The sequence below is a fragment of the Ruditapes philippinarum genome, unplaced genomic scaffold, assembly GCF_026571515.1.
Source record: "Ruditapes philippinarum isolate M1 unplaced genomic scaffold, ASM2657151v2 ctg11498_1_1_1_1, whole genome shotgun sequence".
NCBI lineage: Eukaryota > Metazoa > Mollusca > Bivalvia > Venerida > Veneridae > Ruditapes > Ruditapes philippinarum.
Window position 1 is genome coordinate 4,639 of NW_026859146.1, and position 26,087 is coordinate 30,725.

A 26,087-nucleotide genomic window follows, 5' to 3' on the forward strand; every position below is an offset into this window, starting at 1 on the left:
AATATGAAGCCCCAGAAAAAAGTTACCAATGAACAAGCATCTGAATATGAAATTTCTATCGCTTTCCATTAATAAGTAAACCCCAGCAATAATGAGCCAATCAATGGGCATGCTCTGGAGTGCAGGTAACTAATACCTGCACTCCAGTTAAAGCACTGTGCATGTATATGTATACGATTTAACTCTGACACATTTTCAACAGAAAGGTCCCCAAACTATGATACAATCATGTATAGTCACATTTCTTGCTTTATTTTAAATTACAATGTACTTTGATGCATATCTATACCTTGATACTGATAGAAATTTCTTTTGTAGACAAAAAAAAGATTTATTCAGAGTCTTACAATGTAAATCTTTAATAGGAAAGTTAAAATTTGAATGACCTTTTAATTTCAGGAGCAAAAGGAAAAGGGGTCAAATGGACGAAGAGGGCTGAATTCCATTGCCAACTTCTTTAATAATCTTACACCTAATAACTCAAGTAAATCCAAAAAGAAAGGATTCAACAATGTGGTCTCTACTCACAGTTCAGAGAGTAGCAGCTCCTCTGATATGTCGAATACAGAGTTACCTCCCATTAACAGTAAATCCAGGCTAACTGTGCCAAACACTGCTTCAAGAAGCACTACTCCATCTTATGCAGTTGACTCGCGGGCATCAAGTAGAAATACTATGGTTTCAACAAGTTCAAAAGCATCAAAGACGTCAAAAGGGCCGTCTGTATCGAGACAGGACATTCATTTAAATATCGCTAGTAGGAGTTCGGCAAATGCTGGTGCAGGCGTCAGCAATTCATCGCCGAACCAGGCAGAAAGAGTTATCTATCCTGTCCGAACTAAAACATCAGATCAGTTAAGGTAGGTTTGTGTGAACATGTATTGCTGAGAATTTATGTCATGTACAGGCATTCATGCTTATACATATTTTCGTTCTGTAATAGAGCTTGAATGTTGTGCATTTTAGGGAAGATGTACTGTAAAAGAGATGATATTTTATGTTATTAAGGGAAGATGTTTAATAGAGAAGATATTTTGTGTTATTTAGGGAAGATGTACTGTAAAAAGAGATAATATTTTATGTTATTTAGGAAAGATGTACAAATGTACGGTAATAGAGATTATATTTTATGTTATTTAGGGAAGATGTACGGTCAGCTAGAGAGACAGGTAACTGGAAGAGTGTTCAGGAGTTCTACTCCACAACTTTTGATTCATTTCTAGAGATCAACGCTGCATTTAAGGTGAGTCTGTCAAACTGTATTCATTTCTTATTTGACATTATTCATTAAAGTAAAATGGTTTTAAGCTAGAATGATGGAAGTGATACCAGGTATTGATAATGATGTAAAATGGAACCTTTACAAACATAAAAAATCTGACTACAACCTTTATTTTTATGTTTAACATTTATTTACCTATTTTGATAGATATAAAGGTTTTTTTTTATTGAAGCAGAACTTTTGAAATATTTGATAAAATTTTGGAAAGAGTAAGTTTAATTAATATTGTTATGCACATTGCTGAACATTATGTTGTTTTTCATAAAGGGCTTTTAAAATTTTGGTGTATACATGTACTCCTTGAAGGATTTTTACCCTGTTAAATAAGGATCCAATGTGGTCACAAATGTAAAGTTGATATTTTTCAGTCAGCTGGAAACTTTGAGCCTAATGCTGCAAATATTTTTGTGACATTAGATAATAATTTACATGCAGACCATTATAAATTCTATTGATGATAGAGTTTACAAGAAAATTGTTCGCCCGGTCTCACATACTAATTAACTAAAACATTTTCAAAGTTCAAAGAAAACCTTTAAATGCAGGTTTCCAGGGACAACAAAGGAAATATTGCATTTAAACAGAAATTGTATGCCGCAGATATGAAAGCAATCAATGAAAATTTAAAAGGCTGTTGAATTTACATTATGATTTTGAATATCAAACTGATGTCAGTGTTATGGTCTGCTATTATCTATAGCGAAATTGATTTCCCCGCCAGTAGCTCTTTTCAGCTTAAAGGAAGCGCCAGTCAATACTTATTGATCTACACAGGGGTCATGTCAGTAATATCCTTACCTAACAGAGTTAATTATTATTGATATTGACCTTACTGTTTTCTCCGTCTAATCATCGTAAAGATTTGAGGAACCGATATAGGCAATAAATAGATGTCTGTGATGGCAACAATGTAAATCAAAGTAATTGATCCAGAAATCTTAGTGTGAATTGAACTACAATATATATCAAAGATTTTATCATGACCCGTTACAATCAGGAAAATGCCCTTCAACATTTTACGAGCTTATGCGGGACTATAAGTAAATTGTCTTCTACATTTATTTTTGACTGATACGTACCTTCCTTATAATTTTAAGAACTGTTAAGGCTTCTTTCAGACATAATTAAACTCCTGTATGATGTTTAAAATATAACTATCCCTGTTAGAATATTTATAGTTAATTGAAAATAGTTATAAGCTTTTAATTTTGCTAGGGACTGATGTTTAATCGTTAGATCCTTACTTTGACTTTTTATTTGAGTAACAATAAATTTAACCACAAAAATATTGACATGTGTTTTATTGTTAAGAAATATGTTGTGGTGAAATTCTTATTGTATTCACTAATCTGATAATTAGACAGGTCAGGGATCTATGCATGTATTGAATCCCTAAATGGTATGAAATAAAACAATCATATTTATTTGACGGGCACATTTTTAGCTCGACTATTCGATAAGAATAAGTAGAGCTATTGCAGTCACCCGAGCGTCGGCGTAACCACTTATGTTAAAGTTTTTGTAATAGTTCAAATATTTTCAAAGTCCATTGACATATGGCTTTGAAACTTTGCACACTTGTTCAACATCATGACCCCAACCTGTAAACAGGAGGAGGTAACTCTATCAAGCATTTTGACAGAATTATGCCCCTTTTTCGACTTAGAATTTACGTTAAAGTTTTTGTAATAGTTCAAATATTTTCAAAGTCCATTGACATATGGCTTTGAAACTTTGCACACTTGTTCAACATCATGACCCCAACCTGTAAACAGGAGGAGGTAACTCTATCAAGCATTTTGACAGAATTATGCCCCTTTTTATGCCCCCACAATGTGGGAGCATATAGCGTTGCACTTGTCCGTCCGTCCGTCAGTCCGTACGTCCCGAAATTTTGTGAACGCAACTCCTCTTAAACCAGATGGCAGATTTTGCTTAAACTTACAGGGATGAACAACCTTAATGTGTAGATGGTAGTAAAGGAAGGAATTTTTGCTGCAACCAAATTTAACAGAATTATGGCCCTTTGTTGATTTTTTCACTATGTACTATGTAGAAATTTTGTGAACGCAACTCCTCTTAAACCGGATGGCAGATTTTGCTTAAACTTACAGGGATGAACAACCCTAATGTGTAGATGGTAGTAAAGGAAGGAATTTTTGCTGCGACCAAATTTAACAGAATTATGGCCCTTTGTTGATTTTTTCACTATATACTATGTAGAAATTTTGTGAACGCAACTCCTCTTAAACCGGATGGCAGATTTTGCTTAAACTTCCAGGAATGAACAACCTTAATGTGTAGATGGCAGTAAAGGAAGGAATTTTTGCTGAGACCAAATTTAACAGAATTATGGCCCTTTGTTGATTTTTTCACTATATACTATGTAGAAATTTTGTGAATGCAACTCCTCTTAAACCGGATGGCAGATTTTGCTTAAACTTACAGGGATGAACAACCTTAATGTGTAGATGGTAGTAAAGGAAGGAATTTTTGCTGCGACCAAATTTAACAGAATTATGGCCCTTTGTTGATTTTTAGTTTTCAACTTGTGGCACATGTAGTCCAAAAAATATTTGACCTAGAGTCATAAGATTGACAGAACAGTGGCATGTGGGGGCATCAGTGTCCTATGGACACATTTCTAGTTCGACTTAGAATTTATGTTAAAGTTTTTGTAATAGTTCAAATATTTTCAAAGTCCATTGACATATGGCTTTGAAACTTTGCACACTTGTTCACCATCATGACCCCAACCTGTAAACAGGAGGAGGTAACTGTATCAAGCATTTTTTTACTATCAAGCACTAAGAATAGTCGAGCGTTGCTGTCCTACTGACAGCTCTTGTTTCTTTTATTAAGTTTTTAATTGAATTAATAACAAACCTGGCTAGTGCAGTTAGTTGGTACACCTGTTATTGACTTCAGGTATTCTACAAAAATTATATCTGCTGTTTTTTTTTTTTGAGAGAGAAAAATCATGACATTAAAATATCTGTAACTTTCCGCAATGTAACATATAACCCTCGTTTTAAAGTGTTGCATTTTTTATCAGTTCAGACTAACTAACTGCCTTTCTGCATCAGTAATATTATGAATATAAAATGCAGTACTAACATGCATAACATAAAGTTAGTGATTATCAGTGAATGGCATAATTCCACCCTCGGTAAAACAGACAAATCAATGTTTGATTAGATATAACATGTTCAAATTATCACATAATTTTCTGACAGCTGAACATGAATATTTCATTTCTAACATTGAACGCTTGTTTGATTCCATTTAGGCAAATATTGCTTGTAACTTAAGTCTAAAATGATGATTTATATATTACAAGCCAGACTTAATGTAAAACTTAGTTATAAACACATTCAGTAGATATGGCTCATTATATAGTATTTAAGAAATAACATCGGCCTGAGAGGTGTATATCAGCTATTTAACACCAGTTTGGAGTTTTGATGCGTAGGAATTGACCACGAAGGCCGTAGGCCTGAGTGGTTAATTTTTTCGCATCAAAAGGACAAAACCGGTGTTAAATAGCCGATATACACCTCTCAGGCCGATGTTATTTCGATTCTACCACGATAAAATAAGGAAGATCACTAATGTTATTTTTTCAAGCGGAAATAACTTCCGGTGCCGATTTTCGTATAACGCTGTTCGATTTTCGCACCTTGCTGTTGTAAAGATATAGAAATTATTAAACAAAATAAATAATGAGAAAAAACGTTATTTTATCAAGTTTTTCAACAATAAAAACTTACGTCGTATTGTGTTTACATCAGTGCCCCATTTATCATTCTTGTATGTATGAAATAACGTCATTTTGTTTATGAATGAGTTGTTTACTTACGATGACGTCATTAAGCTGCGTTTTGTCAAAATATTTATTAACTGATATGGATCAAATATGTGGCGTTAGTGTATGTGAGATACTATATCGGTATTGTATGAAAAGAAAACGTTATAAGAACTGAAAATATAAATAAAAATGCTTTTTATTGTTGCTATAAAAGGCTTTGTAAACTATATAATCGAGGGTGAAAACACATATACAAGTAGTCCCTAACCAGTGTTTATTGGCAGTTTAACACCGGTTTTTTTCCTTCTTTGTCTATAGTGACAAAATCACGTGGAGTGATAGAATTTATAATATAAATGTAAATAAATGTTTCTAATTCTTATCAGCTTCAACACATTGTATACGATGCTGCATATATGGTGAAGAACCAATTTAGTACATTCACATAACTATTTATTTTTACATTGTAGATGGTTACCTACGTGTGTGCATAGTTTTGTTCTTTATAACACATTTCTTGATTCAAATGTCATTGCTTCAAAAAATTAGTTACGCTGCTATGATGTCTTTATACTAAAATTACTTTCTATTGCACAGTGTTTGTTGTCATGTTATTTTAATTACATCCATTTGAACATAGCCAAACGTGCTTTGAACATTTAAAAAAGAAGATAAATACTAACCAAACAGCAGTTAAAAGGTGTGCTCCAGTATATTTAAGGATCAAACCCAAGACCCCATATTGAGAGGCTGGCATTAGGCCACTTTCGTTGCTTTCGAAAATTAAATAAAAGTTCTTTATATATTCATACAATGAAGTCAATAATGTCCATTTAATGATCAATACACGAGGACTTTATTGTTTAGAGACTAAAAAGATCTTGCTCTGTTTATATGTAAACAAAATTTCTAAATAAAGATTCTGCTTTGCAGCCCATAGCACCCACATTTATTGCAGAAATGGGTCATGAAATATTCTAAATATATAACGCTTTTCTTATAGATAGTTCAATATCGCTGCGAGAATTCTATATTTATATGTTAACTACAAAGAAACCTTGTTTTTATGTGTCTTGAATTGGCACACAAACACTGCTTCATCAATAATTCAGCTTAAGAAATAGAAAGCCACTTCATTAAATAGAAGAAAGAGTACCTCATGTCACTTTTATATAGAAGGTAAACATTATTGCTTGGTGGTTTTCTTATTAAAGGGACTTGGCTGAGGTTTTTTGACATGGCAGTACAAAATATTGTTCTAAGATTTGCGTACCATTTGATGGTAGGTCTTGACCTATAATACATGGGTGCAAGTGTAAGACCATTCCCTCAACCCATTTTTCCAGTATGTTTATTTTTATTGTGCAAAATGACCTAAAAATGAAAAACTCAAATTGGGATAAGAATCACACTCAAAATTGATATTAAATGTAATACTGAGTATATTTCTTTCCTATCCTTAGCATATTTTTTCATTTTAAGTGCTACACTTGATCTGTGTAAAAATTTCAAATTATATGATTTTTGGCTCCTTCACCTTAACCATACAAAGCTCTATTTTCAAAGTGATAAAAAGGTAAATAACTGGGATAAATGGATGGCAGAGTTATATAATTTAGCAATATTATGTACTGTATTGATAAGTAATAACTATTGATTAGGTTAACCTTAACGTTTTCAAAGCGCTGAAAAGGGCAATAACTTGGAAAAAAGGGAACCCACAGTTATGTAACTTGCCCAGATCATGTACATTGTATTGATAAGTGTGTAAATTATGAAGCCATTGTCTGGTACATGTAGAAGGCCCCTTTAACAGACCTTTAATCTCATTTAAATGTTTCCTAGAATGTGCATCCTTCATTTACCTGAAATTAATTGGCAATTTGTTCAAGAACTGAGTATGGTATTGTCATATCATGCATGAAAAGTAATGTATTTTTTGCTAAGACACTAATTAATATGAGAAAATTTGTTGTTGATTTCAGAGAGATCCTAATAAAGAGTATAAAAGTACAGAAGATCCAGGATTGAAGTTTGAGTTTATCAATACAGTATATGACTTGATATTAGGATTGGTAAGTTGGTGACTTAAGACTTAAAATCCAAGGTCAAGACTTTTCCAAAATGTCTTTCTTCAGACTTGAAAGTAAGACAATTCCAAAGTATCTGTATACATGTATTAAGCTATAACCTGTCGGAACTAGAGGTATTAAGCATTCGCCATCAGTATAGAGCCAGGCCAGCCTGCACACTCTATTGTTGTTATTAGCTCTAGGTTTATTGGTAATCGAAAATCCCTTAAACTTTGAATGGACTGCATATATTCTCAGCAAATCTATTGAATAAATTCAGCAAGAGAAGGCCCAATAACCTGTTCTAAAAATCTAATCATAAGCCAAAACACTTTACAAATTTCTATTTTAAGTAAGGACCTTTTCCAAAGTTCTATTTCTGTTTTAACCTAAGTTATGTTTCTGTTTTAAGCAAGGACCTTTCCCAAATCTCTGTTTCTGTCTTGAGAAAGAATCTTATCCAAATTTCTATTTGTATCTTTATCAAATAAATAATCTATGATATATGTAAGTCAATGCCGAAACAAAAATATCTGTCTCAATCTTAGGACATGACCGTTCCAAAATATCTATGTGTAGCAGCTGCAAGTTTCGGCAATAATTATGAGTTTGTCATTTAGAATTCGAAATAAATCATCAGTATAAAAGCCTTACATGCTGCTTTTCTGGATAGCTTCAAAATTTAGCTTGCATGTTTTTGTTTGCCAGATACCAGTTTTTCAGTGTAAGTGCTGAAATCGAGAACTGCTGTACTTGTAAATTGACTGCAAATTTAACAAGCAATAAGAATCACTACAACCATTTTGTTGAAGAACAAATTGCTATGACCCATACTTTTAATGATCTGTAAAACAGTACAAATGCATTGTTTCAGAGTTATTCTGGGAACACCGTAATATGACATTGTGAAGTGAATCCATAGCAATAACGTTATGAATCCTCATTTTTTTACATTATAAGAGCTGGGTAAACAGACGTTATACAGATATAGAACATTTTGTTAAGGACTTGATCACATATCAACATTACCGGTTTAAACAATAGAATTGACAGATTTAGGTTTTGTTTGTTATATGATTACTGTTTACTTTTCTGAGCTAAATCAATTCAGATTGAAAATAAATGAAAGAAAAAAATAAGCCGAGTGACTACTATGGTCTAAAAGTTCTTGTCGTAATCTATAAAATAGCTTGTATCATAGTTTGGGGACATTTCTGTTGAAAATGTGACAGAGTTAAATCGTATACATATACATGCACAGTGCGGTAACTGGGGCCATCCTTAAAAAAATGTTTGTTTGCAGTAACGCGACCGACTCACAAAATTTGCCCCTACTCAAAATTTTTTTTCATGGTCTGGATAAAAAATCTTTTTTTTTGAATCAGAAAATTATGCCTTGTGCTTTGTTTTCGTTATTTTAAAGGTTAATAGAAGAAATAAAATGTAGGTCTTATTAAATTAGAATTCAGTTATCAATTTATTAATTGTTACCAGATTATCAAAGCATATATTGTCCAGCATTTTGAAATTCCATGTTTATTTGGGAGTACAGTTCAATAATAAAAAAAAAGAATCGACCTACCTACCCACCTTGAAAATTCTGGGTCGGGTTACTGCAAACAAACATTTTTTTAAGGATGGCCTGGAGTGCAGGTATAAATTACCTACACTCCAGAGCATGCCCATTGATTGGTTCATTTTGTCCGCGGTTTACATATTGTGACAACAGAGAAACGGATAGCGATGAAAATATCATATTCAGATGCTCATTCATTGGTTACTTTTTTGTGGGGTTTGTGGAATCAGGGAACGTGTTTTTATGTGTAACTATGATGCAAAAGAGAAAGAACATCAAAACACTGGGGCTTTGCCCCCTCGACTATGCCCCCTCGACAAATCAGAAAGCCTCGTGTTTCGATGCTTTTTCTGTTACATAACTTTGATTGGTAACAATTCAATGTCATTCTTTTATGACCATTAATGCTGCGACTGCTAGTATTTTTATTTTGTATTATACAAAGCATATATTTTCAACATTTTTTTTTATTTATGATTAATGAATAAATTATTTGAAAAGTTTTATTTCTGTATTGAAAGTCATGTGAAAAGTGTAACTATGTATGAAAGTAAAGAAATTTCCAGTTAATTATACCCCCGCACAACAAAGTTGTAAGGGGGGGTATACTGGAATCAGCTTGTATGTCTTGCCAGCCGGTTGGACGGCCAAAATAACAAGTTGAGTTAATATTACCAAGTTTATTTAAATCTTTAAAAATCTTGCAATTGTAAGCTTTGTAATAACTATAAAAGTTATAATATGTGAACTAGCTATAAACTTTTTTATAACTCAACCTCCTATATTAACCTGCAACCATCCACTTCCCATCCCCTCTCCCCATGACTCCAGCCCAGCCCATCTTCAGCATTCCACATTCCCATCAGAGGAAAATTAAATTTAAAAATATACAATGAAATTATTACAAGTGCAAAATTGAGGCAGAATATTAAAGTGTTGTGAACCTTGAGTTGTAAATTATCGCAGCTGATGTTGCGTTGAAATTACTAATGTTTGAACAGCTTTTTTAGCTCACCTGTCACAAAGTGACAGGGTGAGCTTTTGTGATCGCTTTTCGTCCGGCGTCTGTCGGCCGTCGTCCGTCCGTCGTCCGTAAACTTTTACTTTAAATGACATCTCCTCATAAACCACAAGGCCAATTTCATCCAAACTTCACAGGAATGTTCCTTTGGTGGTCACCTTTAAAAATTGTTCAAAGAATTTAATTCCATGCAGAACTCTGGTTACCATGGCAACCGAAAGAAAAAACTTTAAAAATCTTCTTTTAAAAAACCATAAGAGCTAGAGCTTAGATATTTGGCATGAAACATCTTCTAGTGAGTGTCTACCAAGTTTGTTCAAATAAAAGCCCTGGGGTCAAAATTGGCCCCGCCCCGGGGGTCATTGATTTTCCCTATATGCATATAGTAAAAACTTAAAAAATCTTCTTTTAAAGAACTCAAAGAGCTATGGCTAAGATATTGAGCATCAAACATGTTCTAATAAGTGTCTACCAAGTTTGTTCAAAGAAAAGCCCTGGGGTCAAAATTGGCCCCGCCCCAGGGGGTCATTGATTTTCCCTATATGCATATAGTAAAAACTTAAAAAATCTTCTTTTAAAGAACCAAAAGAGTTAAAGCACAGATATTTAGCATGAAACATGTTCTAATAAGTGTCTACCAAGTTTGTTCAAATAAAAGCCCTGGGGTCAAAATTGACCCCGCCCCGGGGGTCATTGATTTTCCCTATATATGCATATAGTAAAAACTTAAAAAATCTTCTTTTAAAGAACTCAAAGAGCTATGGTTAAGATATTTAGCATCAAACATGTTCTAATAGGTGTCTACCAAGTTTGTTCAAATAAAAGCCCTGGGGTCAAAATAGGCCCCGCCCCGGGGGTCATTGATTTTCCTTATATGTGTATAGCAAAAACTTAAAAAATCTTTTTTGAAAAAACCCAAATAGCTAGAGTTAAGATATTTAGCATGAAACATCTTTTAGTGAGTGTCTACAAAGTTTGTTCAAATAAAAGACCTTGGGGTCAAAATTGGCCCCGCCCCGGGGTCATTGATTTTCCTTATATGTGTATAGCAAAAACTTAAAATCTTCTTTGAAAAAACCCAAATAGCTAGAGTTTAGATATTAAGCATTAAACATATTCTAGTAAGTGTCTACAAAGTTTGTTCAAATAAAAACCCTGGGGTCATAACTGGCCCGGCCCCAGGGGTGTCATTGTTTTTAACTATATGTGTATAGTAAAAACTTAAAAAAAATCTTCTTTTAAATAGCCCAATGAGCTAGAGCTTAGATGTTTAGCATGAAACATCTTCTTATGGGCGTCTACCAAGTTTGTGCAAATAAAAGCCCTTTGGTTAAATTGGCCCTGCAACGTTTGGGGGGGGGTGGGGGTTGGGGGGCCTATATACAGGTGAGCGACCTCAGGGCCATCATGGCCCTCTTGTTTAACGTTTTAAGTTTTTTAAAATATGTTTGAAAGCTCCCATATGCATAATCATTCCTTCATGGTAGAATATCCTGGCTTCATTGTAGTGACAGATATGGATTATTAAATGAGATAATCATGCAAATTGTGATTCCTCTTAATGGTGCATTAAGTAAATGGCTGACTTTATTCAAAATTTAGTGGCTAACTACCTAAATGTACTAGAAATTGTCTAGGTTAGTTACAGAGAACATTTATGGTACACATAAACTTGTTTCACACATTTTAGCCCTGTGAAATATGTCCAAAGTCAATGCTGATCGAGTCCATTCCACAGGAAATTTTACAGTCTTTTTTCTCATTTTTTCAGCCACCAGAGATACAGAAAATTGTTTTGAAAAGTATTATAAATAGTCTGCTGAAGGACAAAAAGTAAGTATTTTAATACTGTATTTTTATAACCTACTTATAGAAACTCTATTACTCAATAATCGAATAATCATTATTCTGTGATCTGGCAGGAAAAGTGCTGTTTTGATTTTATTTTTATACATGCTGACGTATTCACCTAAATACTTTGAAATTTTTAGATCAAAATAACAGACACTGTGACCTACTCAGCAAGTGACTTTATTAAGCACAAAGAGACTACTGAGTTTCTTTTCGGCATGAAGGTGCTGGAAATATTTTTTCAAGATTTTTTAACCGTTTGTTGAAGATCAATCATTATAAATAATTTTATTTGTAAAATTTCATTTTCATCTTTTTCGAGAATAATTTACAATTTTTATTTTTCAAAATGAAAAAAGCATATCAGTGCTTTAACTCAAATTTGGCTTAGAATTGCTTTTTACATGTATATCCACCAGCGCAGGCTGGTCTGGATCCATGCTGGTTGCAAACCCATTATGTTGGTTTTGTCGTGACACAGCTCATTTTATTTCTCATTTTACAGTTTTTAAGTGCCCTGGTTTATCTATACAAGATTTTCAAAATTTATAATTTATCCTTTTCGACCCCAGCGGAGTTCCTTACTAACTTGTGACCCAGCACAGAACCTTTCACTGTATTGTTTGACTGTTATATATTGGAAATTTAATTAGCACAGTTTTCATCAAATTTAATTTTGATGACATAAATAATTCAGTTTTTACATATAAATAAATGAAAAATGTGGGTAGTACTTCAGGACAAATAAATGAACAATTTGATGAATTAGTTATTACATTCTTTCTTGTTTTATATAAAGAGCATTCATGTATATTGTAGACTTTTAATTCTCAAGTTTAATTTATTGATATTCCCAATTATGCTTTGAATTATTTATGAAGTTGGCCACGTAATTTGAATTGAGCTGGTGAAAAGCAAACAATTCTTTACCATTGTTTGTTTGATCTTTTGTTATTTTCATTATGGAAGTTAAATATGCCATTCTTTTAATCGTGGAATTTTACTGAAACCTAACACTTTAAAGGATTTTAAAACTTTTCAATTTTGAACTGCAAAGTCTACTCATCAATGTTCTTATGTAAAGTTCACAATCAAGGGTCTTATATCATTTTGATGACACACTTTTTGACTTCTGTCTTTTTACCATTCGATTTTTTTTTTGTAATTAAAAATTAGTTTTCAGATATTTGTCTTTAAAGGAACTCTACTGAGGTCTAAAAGCATAAAATATGAATTTCTCTCGTAGATCAGCTTCGGCACTTAAGACAGAAAAATACACAAAAGATAATTTAAAGAAATAAATTGAAGATCATATTTTTGTGCTTTTCAAAGCTCACTTTGAGTGAAAAGAGTTGCAATGCTTTTCAAATTTGGGTCAATTACAATTAGAATAATTATTCTATGAAAAACAGAGAGAGTTAATGATCAAGAATTTAGCACAAGAATTTAGCACAAAAGTTTTTGGTCTAGGCCTACATCAAATGGAACATTAATCTTGAAAAATTATTCCCAGTCAAATCATGTTAAAAACAACATCAGTTGAGTCCCTTTTAGTTTAGATCGATCCAGTGTAACCACAGCAGAACTTATGTTCACAAAGAAAAAGTCTGAATTCTGATTAAGTTTAATGTACCTTAATGTAACATTAAAGATTCATGAAACATTTCATAATTGTGAAAAAGTAGCTGTTTATTTACTTCAAAACCAAGTAATTAAATTTTGATGATGAAAAATGGAAATAACTAACAATTTCATTTACAAACAGCCTTGGATTGAAATGTAGATCAATTTGAGATCTGATCAAAGTTTCAATCAATTCCTAAAACTCTTTTTGTATAAATAGACCATATTTTTCACTTAAAATCACCATCTATAATGTCATTGCACAACTGCAAAATTTGAAGAATGTCATGGTCATTGTTTAATATTGTTATGACAAGGTCACTTAATCATGTCAAGGTCATATATTTTACTAGAACATCATTGGAAAACTACAAAATTTGATAAGAATGTCAAGGTCAGTGTTTAATATTTTTATGACAAGGTCACTTAATCATGTCAAGGTCAGTTCCTACCACTAAATGTCAATATTTGTTTGGTCTAAAATTGTTGTAAAATTTTAATTAATAAGAATCATATAAAGAGTTGTATTAAAAATTTACAAAAAATAAAATTGAGACAAATAAGCTATTTTAATATTTGTCTGTTCATTTGTACATGTATTTATTTATATTATAACTGTTTGCAATTTCTTTTTTTATAAACGCTTTCATAGGAATAACCATATGCAATGGTAAGACTAAATGTTGTCCATGTAATTCATTCTTTAATTGGCGCCCCATTTCCTTGCATGGTTAACTTAAGGTGTATGAATTTCTTGCCTCTTACTGCGACCAGAATTTGAATCCTGAAAGAGATTTTAAATGCTTTCATGTGAAGAAGCTACCTGGCTAGCTTATTAATTGCAAATTTTTCTGCTTAACTGGTGTCCATTTGTTCAGGCAGGCAGCCTAATGCACAAAAAGTGGCACTCAAGGTCATTAACTAACAATTGTAATATAAAGTCAGTATAGGACCAAACTGTGCCCATCATGACCTAAAACCCAACTAAAGAATTATGTGTAATGTTTCAGCTGCAGATTTTCTGTGGCATGTGTAATGATAAGCTTGTAAGCTTGCTATTTATGTAGCCTTTCTTTGTTCATTGTAACCTGAAATTCATGTAATTTTAGTACTATGTCTTTTGTATAATATGCGTATAAGAGACTTGAGCTTCAGTTTGATTTACTATTAGCCTGGCAAAATTGTCATAAATTTTCTGCTCATAATTTGAAACAGTCTATTGTTATTTTTAGCTCGACTATACGAAGTATATGGAGAGCTGTCCTACTCGCCCCGGCGTCGGCGTCCGCGTCCAGATTTTAGATTAAAGTTTTGGTGCAGTAAAATATTTTTCACTATAACTTTGTCATTTCTTAAGGTATCAACTTCAAACTTCAAATATATGTTCCTTATCATCAACCACATCTTATGTGACAAGGTTCATAACTCTAGCACCAATATTTTCAGATTTATCTCCCCTTGAACTTATAATTTTTCTTAAAAGATACTATTTTTTACTGATACTTCTTTATTTCTAAAGGGATCAACCTCATACTTCAAATATATGTACCTTATCATCATCCCCATCTTATGTGACAAGGGTCATAACTCTAGCACCAATATTTTCAGATTTATCTCCCCTTGAACTTAGAATTTTCCTCAAAAAATACTATTTCTTACTGTTTCTTCTTTATTTCTTAAGGGATCAACCTCATACTTCAAATATATGTACCTTATCATCATCCCCATCTTATGTGACAATGTTCATAACTCTAGCACCAATATTTTTAGATTTATCTCCCTTTGAACTTAGAATTTTCCATACAAAATATTATTTTTTACTGTAACTTATTTATTTCTAAAGGGATCAACTTCATACTTCAAATATATTTACGTTATCATCATCCACATCTTATGTGACAAGGTTCATAACTCTAGCACCAATATCGCAAGAAATTATCTCCCCATAAACTTAGATTTATTTACTAGAAAAATGTTATTTTTTATTTTAACTTTTTTATTTTTAAAGGTATCTACCTCAAACTTCAAATACTTATTCCTTATAATCATTTACATTTTATGTGACAATGTTCATAACTTCTTGAAGCAATATTTACAGATTTATCTCCCCTTTGAACTTAGGATTTTCTTTAAGAAATATAATAACTTCTTTATTTTTAAGATATCTACTTCAAACTTCAAATATATATTTCTTATCATTACACAAATGTTGTGTGGCAAGGTCCATAACTCTTGCATGACTATTTCTAGAATTATTCCCCTTGCTCTTGGAATTTATGTTAACAAATGTTATATTTTTACTATAACTTAATACTTAATTATACATAATTGATTTTTCTTTCATAGTTTTGTCCTCCTTACTGCGTCCAGCATTTTATTAGTCGAGCTTCGCTGTCTCCTGTGACAGCTCTTGTTAAATCACTTGCCCCCTCACCACTGATTATTTGAATACTATCAAGGATAGCTAATCAAGGGATTCTTTATCATGAGAGGAAACTAACCATCCAGCTTACAAAATTTTAGTTGTTCTACTCAGGTGCCCGCTTGTGTCTAAGAAAGTGCACAATTTTGTAGGGCATATGAGGTTTTCCTCCAGAAGTAAAACTGTAATGACACCATATGTCTCAACCTTAAAACCTATATCGCAGTTATTATCCCCCGCCGAAAATTTTCGGCAGAGGATATAGAAATAGTCTCCGTCCGTCCGTCCGACCTTCCGTCCTTCCATCCGTCCGTCCTTCCGTCCGACATTTTTGTCCGGAGCATATCTCTAAAAGTATTTGAGTTATCAACTTGAAACTTCATAGGTGGATAGACCTCATTGAGGAGGAGTGCAGTGCATGAGAATGATAACTCTACCTTGCATAATTTTTGAGTTATTGCCCTTTGTTATTTTTCAAAATTGATTTTTGTCCAGAGCATAACTGCAAAAGCCTATGAGATATTAACATGAAACTTCATAGGTGCATAGATCTCACTCAGGAGGTGTGCAGTGCACAAGAATGATAACTCTACCTTTCATAATTTTTGAGTTATTGCCCTTTGTTATTTTTCATACCTAATTTTTCACCTGAGTGGAGCATAACTCTAAAAGTGTTTGAGATATCAACATGAAATGTCATAGGTGGATAGATCTTATTGAGGAGGAATGTTGTGCGCAAGAATGATAACTCTTCCCTATTCAATTTTTGAGTTATTGCCCTTTGGTTTTTTTTCATGCTATTTTGTCCAGAGCTTATCTCAAAAAGTATTTGAGGTATCAACTTGAAAATTCAAAGGTGGATGGATCTCATTGAGGAGGAGTGCAGTGCTTAAGAATGATAACTCTACCCTGCATTATTTTTGAGTTATTGCCCTTTGTTATTTTTTAAAATTAATTTTTGTCCAGAGCATAACTCAAAAAGCCTTTGAGATATCAAAATGAAACTTCATAGGTGCATAGATCTCACTCAGGAGGTGTGCACTGCAAGAATGATAAATCTAACTTTTATAATATTTGAGTTATTGCCCTTTGTTCTTTTTCATACTTAATTTTTAAATTCATTTTTTTTCTCAAAAAGTATTTGAGGTATCAACTTGAAACTTCATAGGTGGATAGATTTTACTGAGGAGGGATGCAGCACACAAGAATGATAACCTACCCTGCATTATTTTTCAGTAATTGCCCTTTGTTATTTTCAGTCATCAGTATTCACATAGGTTTCAAATCTGTAATCACTATAGCCATCAGTTTTCATTACCAAAAGACCTCTTAAAATGGAATTATTCCGCTCTACTACATATACATTCTTCCAATGAGCAAACACATTCGGCAGGGGATGGCCATGTTGACATGGCTCTTGTTATTTCTATTGTTAAAATTAAAAAAAAGGCATGTGATATTCTTTGATATTCTTCATGCTTAACATAATTTTTATTGTTGGATATTTGAAATAACTTTATAATATGGTATGAAAGGTGACATTTCTGTCATGCTCTTTCCATAAAACACACATGAATTATGTTTTAACAAGTGTTCGCTTTTGACAATTAAGTGAAAATTTTTTATTTATATTTGCTTAAATTTAAAAATTATTATATTACTATAGAAAAATAATGTTATCAACCGTATGTTTAACTTTCAGGCCACATTCCAAAGATGATTTGAGAGCATATCTAGTCTTGTTACAGGTAGGAGCATTATGTGATTTTATTGTTTTATTGTCAGAATAAATACTGTCTATGGTTTCCTTTAGTGGCATCTGAGAAGTTCAACTTTAGTATAATACTTAGTATGAAAACTTGTTATATTAACTAAGACATGCATACATTTCTTTAGAACTAGATCATGTACAATGACCTAGTGGATACAGCGTAATCCTGAGATCCCAAGTGTGTTGCCCATATAAGGTTTCGGTTGGCAGGGGTGGCAAAATCAATTGTCTATATTACTCACAGCCAGTATGGAAAAGTCAAAATTTTACCAGAATTTACTTTATAAATACAATACAAACAAGTAAAGAAGTAAATCATATAAAATGGACAAGTAAGTCAAAGCCGTGTCCTGGGTTGCCACTATCAATATTCCTTTATATTTCATACACAGTCATACACTTTTAGAATTGTATCTCAAAATATGAAGCAAAATTAATAGTTTTAATGCATTGCAAGTATTTATTATATTGTAGAATCCTCAGTTTGGAAGCTCATCAACATATGTGATATTTGCACACTTGTTACGGCAGATTGCCGCATTGACTGACCATGATCATCATTATCTAGTCTACTGGATGAGAAAGTAAGTTATTAATCACTTTATATATTACATGTATAGTAATTAAAGACTCATTAAGCCTAAAAAATGGTAACAGTTTCATTTTTGTGCAAGTGTTGTCAGATTCTACATGTGAGAAAGCTATCCAGCAAGCTAATGGAATGTTGGTGGTTCTACTGAGATGCTCCTTTGTGCCTGCCTAAAATAATGTACAGATGGGCACCTGAGGTCTTTCTCCACCGGTAAAGCTGGAAAGTTGCCAAATCGGCCTTTACTGTGTTGGTACAATGGATGTTAAAGCCTACAAAGTTTCATTTTTAGCTCGACTATATGGAGCATAGTATATGGAGAGCTGTCCTACTCGCCCCGGCGTCGGCATCCGCGTCCAGATTTTAGATTAAGGTTTTGATGCAGTAAAATATTTTTCACTATAACTTTGTCATTTCTTAAGGTATCAACTTCAAACTTCAAAATATATGTTCCTTATCATCAACCACATCTTATGTGACAAGGTTCATAACTCTAGCACCAATATTTTCAGATTAATCTCCCCTTGAATTTAGAATTTTCCTTAAAAAATACTATTTTTTACTGTTACTTCTTTATTTCTTAAGGGATCAACCTCATACTTCAAATATATGTACCTTATCATCATCCCCATCTTATGTGACAAGGTTCATAACACTAGCACCAATATTTTCAGATTTATCTCCCCTTGAACTTAGAATTTTCCTCAAAAAATACTATTTCTTAACTGTTTCTTCTTTATTTCTTAAGGGATCAACCTCATACTTCAATATATTTTACGTTATCATCATCCCCATCTTATGTGACAAGGTTCATAACTCTAGCACCAATATTTTTTCAGATTTATCTCCCTTTGAACTTAGAATTTTCCATAAAAAATATTATTTTTTACTGTTACTTATTTATTTCTAAAGGGATCAACTTCATACTTCAAATATATTTACGTTATCATCATCCACATCTTATGTGACAAGGTTCATAACTCTAGCACCAATATTGGCAAAAAATTATCTCCCATAAACTTAAGATTTTTTTACTAGAAAAATGTTATTTTTTATTATAACTTTTTTATTTTTAAAGGTATTTACCTCTAACTTCAAATACTTATTCCTTATCATCAATAACATTTTATGTGACAATGTTCATAACTCTTGAAGCAATATTTACAGATTTATCTCTCTTTGAACTTAGGATTTTCTTTAAGAAATATAATAACTTCTTTACTTTTTAAGGTATCTACTTCAAACTTCAAATATATATTTCTTATCATTACACAAATGTTGTGTGGCAAGGTCCATAACTCTAGCATGACTATTTCTAGAATTATTCCCCTTGATCTTGGAATTTATGTTAACAAATGTTATTTTTTTACTATAACTTAATACATAATTATACATAATTGATTTTTCTTTCATTGTTTTGTCCTCCTTACTGCGTCCAGTATTTTATTAGTTGAGCTTCGCTGTCTCCTGTGACAGCTCTTGTTCAAAAGCTTTTTATTTGAGATGTTCTGTTACAGTTTCAAAATTGTTTATGTTACTCAATGGTCATATAGCTGAGACATCTTTGCTTCATTTGTGTTTTGGCAAGAATACAGAATAGCTGTCTGATGTCATCTTTGTATAAACAGATGAAAGTTTTTTTTGTCTAAATATATTTTAACGTTGCTAACTTATAACCATGTGCTGAACACTTTTATCGGCTCAACTGGTTATTTTGACTAAAAGAAATATTTTATAAGTGTCTCTGGTTCTACTCAAGTTTTCAGCTTGTTTATATGTGGTGATCACAGTGGCTTAGTTTATCATAGAGTTAGATTGATAAGTACATGTACTGTATTCAATTTTTTGACTAGGTCCTGTTATTCAAATGTATAAAGAAATGGGGAAAAAAACATTTCTGAAACTACAAAAAATGTATATTTATAATATGTTACAATGGTAATTTACAGACTGTCAGGTGACAGAGTCCAGGCATTGTTGGAAAGATTAAACTCTTTCATATCAATACGATTATTTCCCCCGAAACCCCAAGATCTACCACCAATGGTGAAATGTAGCTGGTGGATTCCTAGCAGTACCAAAGTTATGGCATTGTTAAGTAAGTATTGAATTTATAATTATCTTCAGATATTAGGTTTGTGTAGGGCTGATAAAAGAGATTTTGGTAGTCTGTACAGTGATGAAGTTAGGTGAGGCTGACAAAAGAGTTTTCGGTAGTCTCTTTCTAGGTGAGGTTTGGATGAGGCTTATAGGAGAGACATTGGTAGTCTGTACAGATATAAGGTTTAGCTGAGGCTGATAAAATAGATTTTGGTAGTCACTTCAGAGATGAGGTTTAGGTGAGGTGGATAAAAGAGATTTTGGTAGTCACTTCAGAGATGAGGTTTTGGTGAGGCGGATAAAAGAGATTTTGGTAGTCACTTCAGAGATGAGGTTTAGGTGAGGCGGATAAAAGAGATTTTGGTAGTCTTTACAGATATAAGGTTTAGCTGAGGCTGATAAAAGAGATTTTGGTAGTCACTTCAGAGAGGAGGTTTCGGTGAGGCTGATAAAAGAGATTTTGGTAGTCACTTCAGAGATGAGGTTTAGGTGAGGCGGATAAAGGCGGATAAAAGAGATTTTGGTAGTCACTTCAGGGATGAGGTTTTTGGTGAGGCTGATAAAAGAGATTTTGGTAGTCACTTCAGAGATGAGGTTTTGGTGAGGCTGATAAAAGAGATTTTGGTAGTCTTTACAGATATAAGGTTTAGCTGAGGCTGATAAAAGAGATTTTGGTAGTCTTTACAGATATAAGGTTTAGCTGAGGCTGATAAAATAGATTTTGGTAGTCACTTCAGAGATGAGGTTTAGGTGAGGCTGATAAAAGAGATTTTTGTAGTCACTTCAGAGATGAGGTTTAGGTGAGGCTGATAAAAGAGATTTTGGTAGTCACTTCAGGGATGAGGTTTAGGTGAGGCTGATAAAATAAATTTTGGTAGTCACTTCAGAGATGAGGTTTAGGTGAGGCGGATAAAAGAGATTTTGGTAGTCACTTCAGAGATGAGGTTTTAGGTGAGGCTGATAAAAGAGATTTTGGTAGTCACTTCAGGGATGAGGTTTGGGTGAGGCTGATAAAAGAGATTTTGGTAGTCACTTCAGAGATGAGGTTTGGGTGAGGCTGATAAAAAGAGATTTTGGTAGTCACTTCAGGGATGAGGTTTGGGTGAGGCTGATAAAAGAGATTTTGGTAGTCACTTCAGGGATGAGGTTTGGGTGAGGCTGATAAGAGATTTTGGTAGTCACTTCAGAGATGAGGTTTGGGTGAGGCTGTTAAAAGAGATTTTGGTAGTAACTTCAGGGATGAGGTGTGGGTGAGGCTGATAAAAGAGATTTTGGTAGTCACTTCAGGGATGCGGTTTGGGTGAGGCTGATAAAAGAGATTTTGGTAGTCACTTCAGGGATGAGGTTTGGGTGGACTTGCCATTGGTGGGAAGGAAGAGCCTAATATCTTTTGCTTATTTTCTACCATGACCTCACTTAATTCAAATGTTCTATAGGGGTTCGGCTTAATTTTATTGTAAGAGAAATTCTTGGTGTCTATTAATTCTTAGACAGGTTTTGGGAGGATGGTGGTTAAACAGACATGATGAGCACTGGAGGGAATGAGTTTACTTGTTTTATGATTATCTTTGTATGAACAGTACAACCTTTTCAGAGAAACATCCATGCATTTTTACAGATTGTGAATGTGAATTTATTTTATTATTCAAAACAATGTAGAATACAGAGAGTTGATAAACTTGTTTTACTTTGTCAAGATTACATTTAAATTGTATTTCCGCCTCATTAAATCTGTGATAAAAGATATTTAGACGTGCACAGGATATTGAAATTAACAGGTTCCCTACAATCAATTATTGAAATGTTTAACACATGTAGTGTACTTTACAATTTGCTAAATGGATTCCTATTACAGATGTAATTGAGATGGTTGTCTCTAAGGAACTGGTGTTAGAATTATTTAACCTTGATTATTAATCATGTATTATTGTATACATTACAACAAGGACGATTAATCTGGGTTAATAGTTTTTGTTCTCGTTGCCTTATATTGTTTTTTTAGCTCACCTGTCACAAAGTGACAGGGTGAGCTTTTGTGATCGCTTTTCGTCCGGCGTCCGTCCGTCCGTCGTCCGTCCGTCCGTCCGTAAACTTTTGCTTTAAATGACATCTCCTCATAAACCACTGAGCCAATTTCATCCAAACTTCACAGGAATGTTCCTTTGGTGGTCACCTTTAAAAATTGTTCAAAGAATTTAATTCCATGCAGAACTCTGGTTGCCATGGCAACCAAAAGAAATTTTTTTAAATATCTTCTTTTAAAAAACCATAAGAGCTAGAGCTTAGATATTTGGCATGAAACATCTTCTAGTGAGTGTCTACCAAGTTTGTTCAAATAAAAGCCCTGGGGTCAAAATTGGCCCCGCCCCTGGGGGTTTGATTGATTTTCCCTATATGCATATGGTAAAAACTTAAAAAATCTTCTTTTAAAGAACCGTAAGAGCTAGAGCTTAGATATTTGGCATGAAACATCTTCTAGTGAATGTCTACTAAGTTTGTTCAAATAAAAGCCCTGGGGTCAAAATTGGCCCCGACCCAGGGGGTCATTGATTTTCCCTATATGCATATAGTAAAAACTTAAAAAATCTTCTTTTAAAGAACCCAAAGAGCTAGAGCTAAGATATTAAGCATGAAACATGTTCTAATGGATGTCTACCAAGTTTGTTCAAATTAAAGCCCTGGGGTCAAAATTGGCCCGCCCCGGGGGTCATTGATTTTCCCTATATGCATATAGTAAAAACTTAAAAAAATTTCTTTTAAAGAACCATAAGAGCTAGAGCTTAGATATTTGGCATGAAACATCTTCCAGTGAATGTCTACCAAGTTTGTTCAAATAAAAGCCCTGGGGTCAAAATTGGCCCCGCCCCAGGGGGTCATAGATTTTCCCTATATGCATATAGTAAAAACTTTAAAAAAAATTTCTTTTAAAGAACCCAAAGAGCTAGAGCTAAGATATTAAGCATGAAACATCTTCTAGTGAGTGTCTACCAAGTTTGTTCAAATTAAAGCCCTGGGGTCAAAATTGGCCCCGCCCCGGGGGTCATTGATTTTCCCTATATGCATATGGTAAAAACTTAAAAAATCTTCTTTTAAAGAACCATAAGAGCTAGAGCTTAGATATATGGCATGAAACATCTTCTAGCGAATGTCTACCAAGTTTGTTCAAATAAAAGCCCTGGGGTCAAAATTGACCCTGCCCCAGGGGGTCATAGATTTTCCCTATATGCATATAGTAAAAACTTAAAAAATCTTCTTTTAAAGAACCCAAAGAGCTAGAGCTAAGATATTTAGCATGAAACATCTTCTAATGAGTGTCTACCAAGTTTGTTCAAATAAAAGCTCTGGGGTCAAAATTGGCCCCGCCCCAGGGGGTCATTGATTTTCCCTATATGCATATAGTTAAAACTTTAAAAATCTTCTTTTAAAGAACTCAAAGAGCTAGAGATAAGATATTTAGCATGAAACATGTTCTAATGGGTGTCTACCAAGTATGTTCAAATAAAAGCCCTGGGGTCAAAACTGGCCCCACCCGGGGGGGGGTCATTGATTTTCCTTATATGTGTATAGCAAAAACTTAAAAATCTTCTTTGGAAAAACCCAAATAGCTAGAGTTTAGATATTAAGCATGAAACATCTTTAAGTAAATATCTACAAATTTTGTTAAAATAAACGTCCGGGGGTCAAAACTGGCCCTGCCCCAGGGGTGACATTGTTTTTAACTATATGTGTATAGTAAAAACTTTAAAAATCTTCTTTTAAAAATGCCAATGAGCTAGAACTTAGATGTTTAGCATGAAACATCTTCTTATGGGTGTCTACCAAGTCTGTTCAAATAAACAAATAAAAGCCCTTGGGTAAAAATTGGCCCGGGGGTGGGGGGCCTATATACAGGTGAGCGACCTCAGGGCCATCATGGCCCTCTTGTTTTGTTAGCCCAACTATTAAAAGAATAGGGAGCGCTATTATACTCACCCTGGTGTCTGTTCAAATATCGTTTATAGGACTTGTGCAATGACATTAAAGTGACATGGTCTATAATGGAAGGTCTGTAATTGAATAATTATGTTCATAGTGTTTTGTAACAGACATAACAACAAACCATGAATTATATATGGATGTTGTTGCTAAGTATGAGATACATGATCCATTATTACATATATTTATGTAGCAAACAATAATTTGTTCTAGAACAAAAATATTATCATTCATCATAATAATGTTAATTATAAATCAATAAGAACTTAATATTTTATAAGAAGTGGTACATTTCTATAAATTTTATCAATTGTTGATATTCTTATGAAAAATGTTCCCACTATAGATCAATCCACTTTAAAAGGTAATAATCGTGTTTGTTTCTAGTGTTGGTTTTCTTGTTTGGTTTTGTAATGGTTACTTACACTTTATGTACTTTATGTTTATTTTCAGATGCTGCCAATAATTTGTGCCAACCACCTGTAGTGTCACATATGGAGTTTTACAACATGGCTTTGGATAACCTTGACCTTATGCAAGAGTATTTGGCATGGCAAGACCCAAACTCAAGTGGAGGGTGAGTGTAATAGGTGGAGGATGAGTGTAATAGGTGGAGGATGATTGTTATAGTTGGAGGGTGAGTGTAATAGTTTGAAGGCAAGTGTAATAGGTTAAAGGTAATAGGTGGAGGATGAGTGTAATATGTGGAGGATGATTGTTATAGTTGGAGGATGAGTTTAATAGTTTGAAGGCAAGTGTAATAGGTTAAAGATGAGTGTAATTGATGGAGGATGAGTGTAATAGGTGGAGGTTGAGTGTAATAGATGGAGGATGAGTGTAATAGGTGGAGGATGAGTGTAATAGATGGAGGATGAGTGTATTAGGTGGAGGATGATTGTAATAGATGGAGGATGAGTGTAATAGGTGGAGGATGAGTTTAATAGTTTGAAGGCAAGTGTAATAGGTTAAAGATGAGTGTAATTGATGGAGGATGAGTGTAATAGGTGGAGGTTGAGTGTAATAGATGGAGGATGAGTGTAATAGGTGGAGGATGATTGTTGTAGTTGGAGGGTGAGTGTAATAGTTTGAAGGCAAGTGTTATAGGTTAAAGGTGAGTGTAATAAGTGGGGGATGAGTGTAATCGGTGGGGGATGAGTGTAATAGGTGGGGATGAGTGTAAGAGGTGGGGGATGAGTGTAATAGGTGGAGGATGAGTGTAATAGTTGGAGGGTGAGTGTAATAGTTTGAAGGCAAGTATAATAGGTTAAAGGTGAGTGAAATAGGTGGGGGATGAGTGTAATAGGTGGGAGATGAGGGTGAATGTTATAGGGGTGTGGTGAATGTAATGGGTTGAGGGCAAATGTAATAGTTGAAGAGTGAGTCTAAGAGGTTGAGGGTGAGTGTAATAAGTTGATGGTAATAATTATCTGGAGGATGATGATAATATCTGGAGGGTGATGGTTATATCTGGAGGATGATGGTAATATGTGGAGGGTGATGATAATATCTGGAGGAGGATGATAATATCTGGTGGAGGATGGTAATATCTGGAGGATGATGGTAATATGTGGAGGGTGATGATAATATGTGGAGGGTGATGATAATATGTGGAGGGTGAGGGTAATATCTGGAGGGTGATGATAATATGTGGAGGGTGATGATAATATCTGGAGGATGATGATAATATCTGGAGGGTGATGATAATATCTGGAGGATGATGATAATATCTGGAGGATGATGGTAATATCTGGAGGATGATGGTAATATGTGGAGTGTGATGATAATATGTGGAGGGTGATGATAATATGTGGAGGGTGAGGGTAATATCTGGAGGGTGATGATAATATCTGGAGGAGGATGATAATATCTGGAGGAGTATGATAATATCTGGAGGATGATGATAATATCTGGAGGGTGATGATAATATGTGGAGGGTGATGATAATATGTGGAGGGTGAGGGTAATATGTATAAGGTGGAGCATGTGTAATAGATGGA

The 26,087-nt window shown here is 33.7% G+C and overlaps 1 protein-coding gene across 2 annotated transcripts in view; it reads left to right on the forward strand.

Annotated features, from left to right (window-relative positions):
- Positions 1–399: 399 nt before the first annotated feature.
- The window catches only part of LOC132755416 (probable E3 ubiquitin-protein ligase HECTD2), a gene marked incomplete at its 5' end in the record, with an annotated part of 45,921 nt that continues 20,233 nt past the window's right edge, over positions 400–26,087 (forward strand). Inside the window, 9 exon segments of one of the 2 annotated variants that reach the window (XM_060746283.1) lie at positions 400–860; positions 1,141–1,243; positions 7,076–7,165; positions 11,531–11,592; positions 13,886–13,903; positions 17,358–17,403; positions 17,901–18,010; positions 19,965–20,113; positions 24,544–24,667. In XM_060746283.1, the coding sequence (XP_060602266.1) occupies positions 400–860; positions 1,141–1,243; positions 7,076–7,165; positions 11,531–11,592; positions 13,886–13,903; positions 17,358–17,403; positions 17,901–18,010; positions 19,965–20,113; positions 24,544–24,667 (1,163 nt within the window). 2 annotated transcript variants of the gene reach the window in all.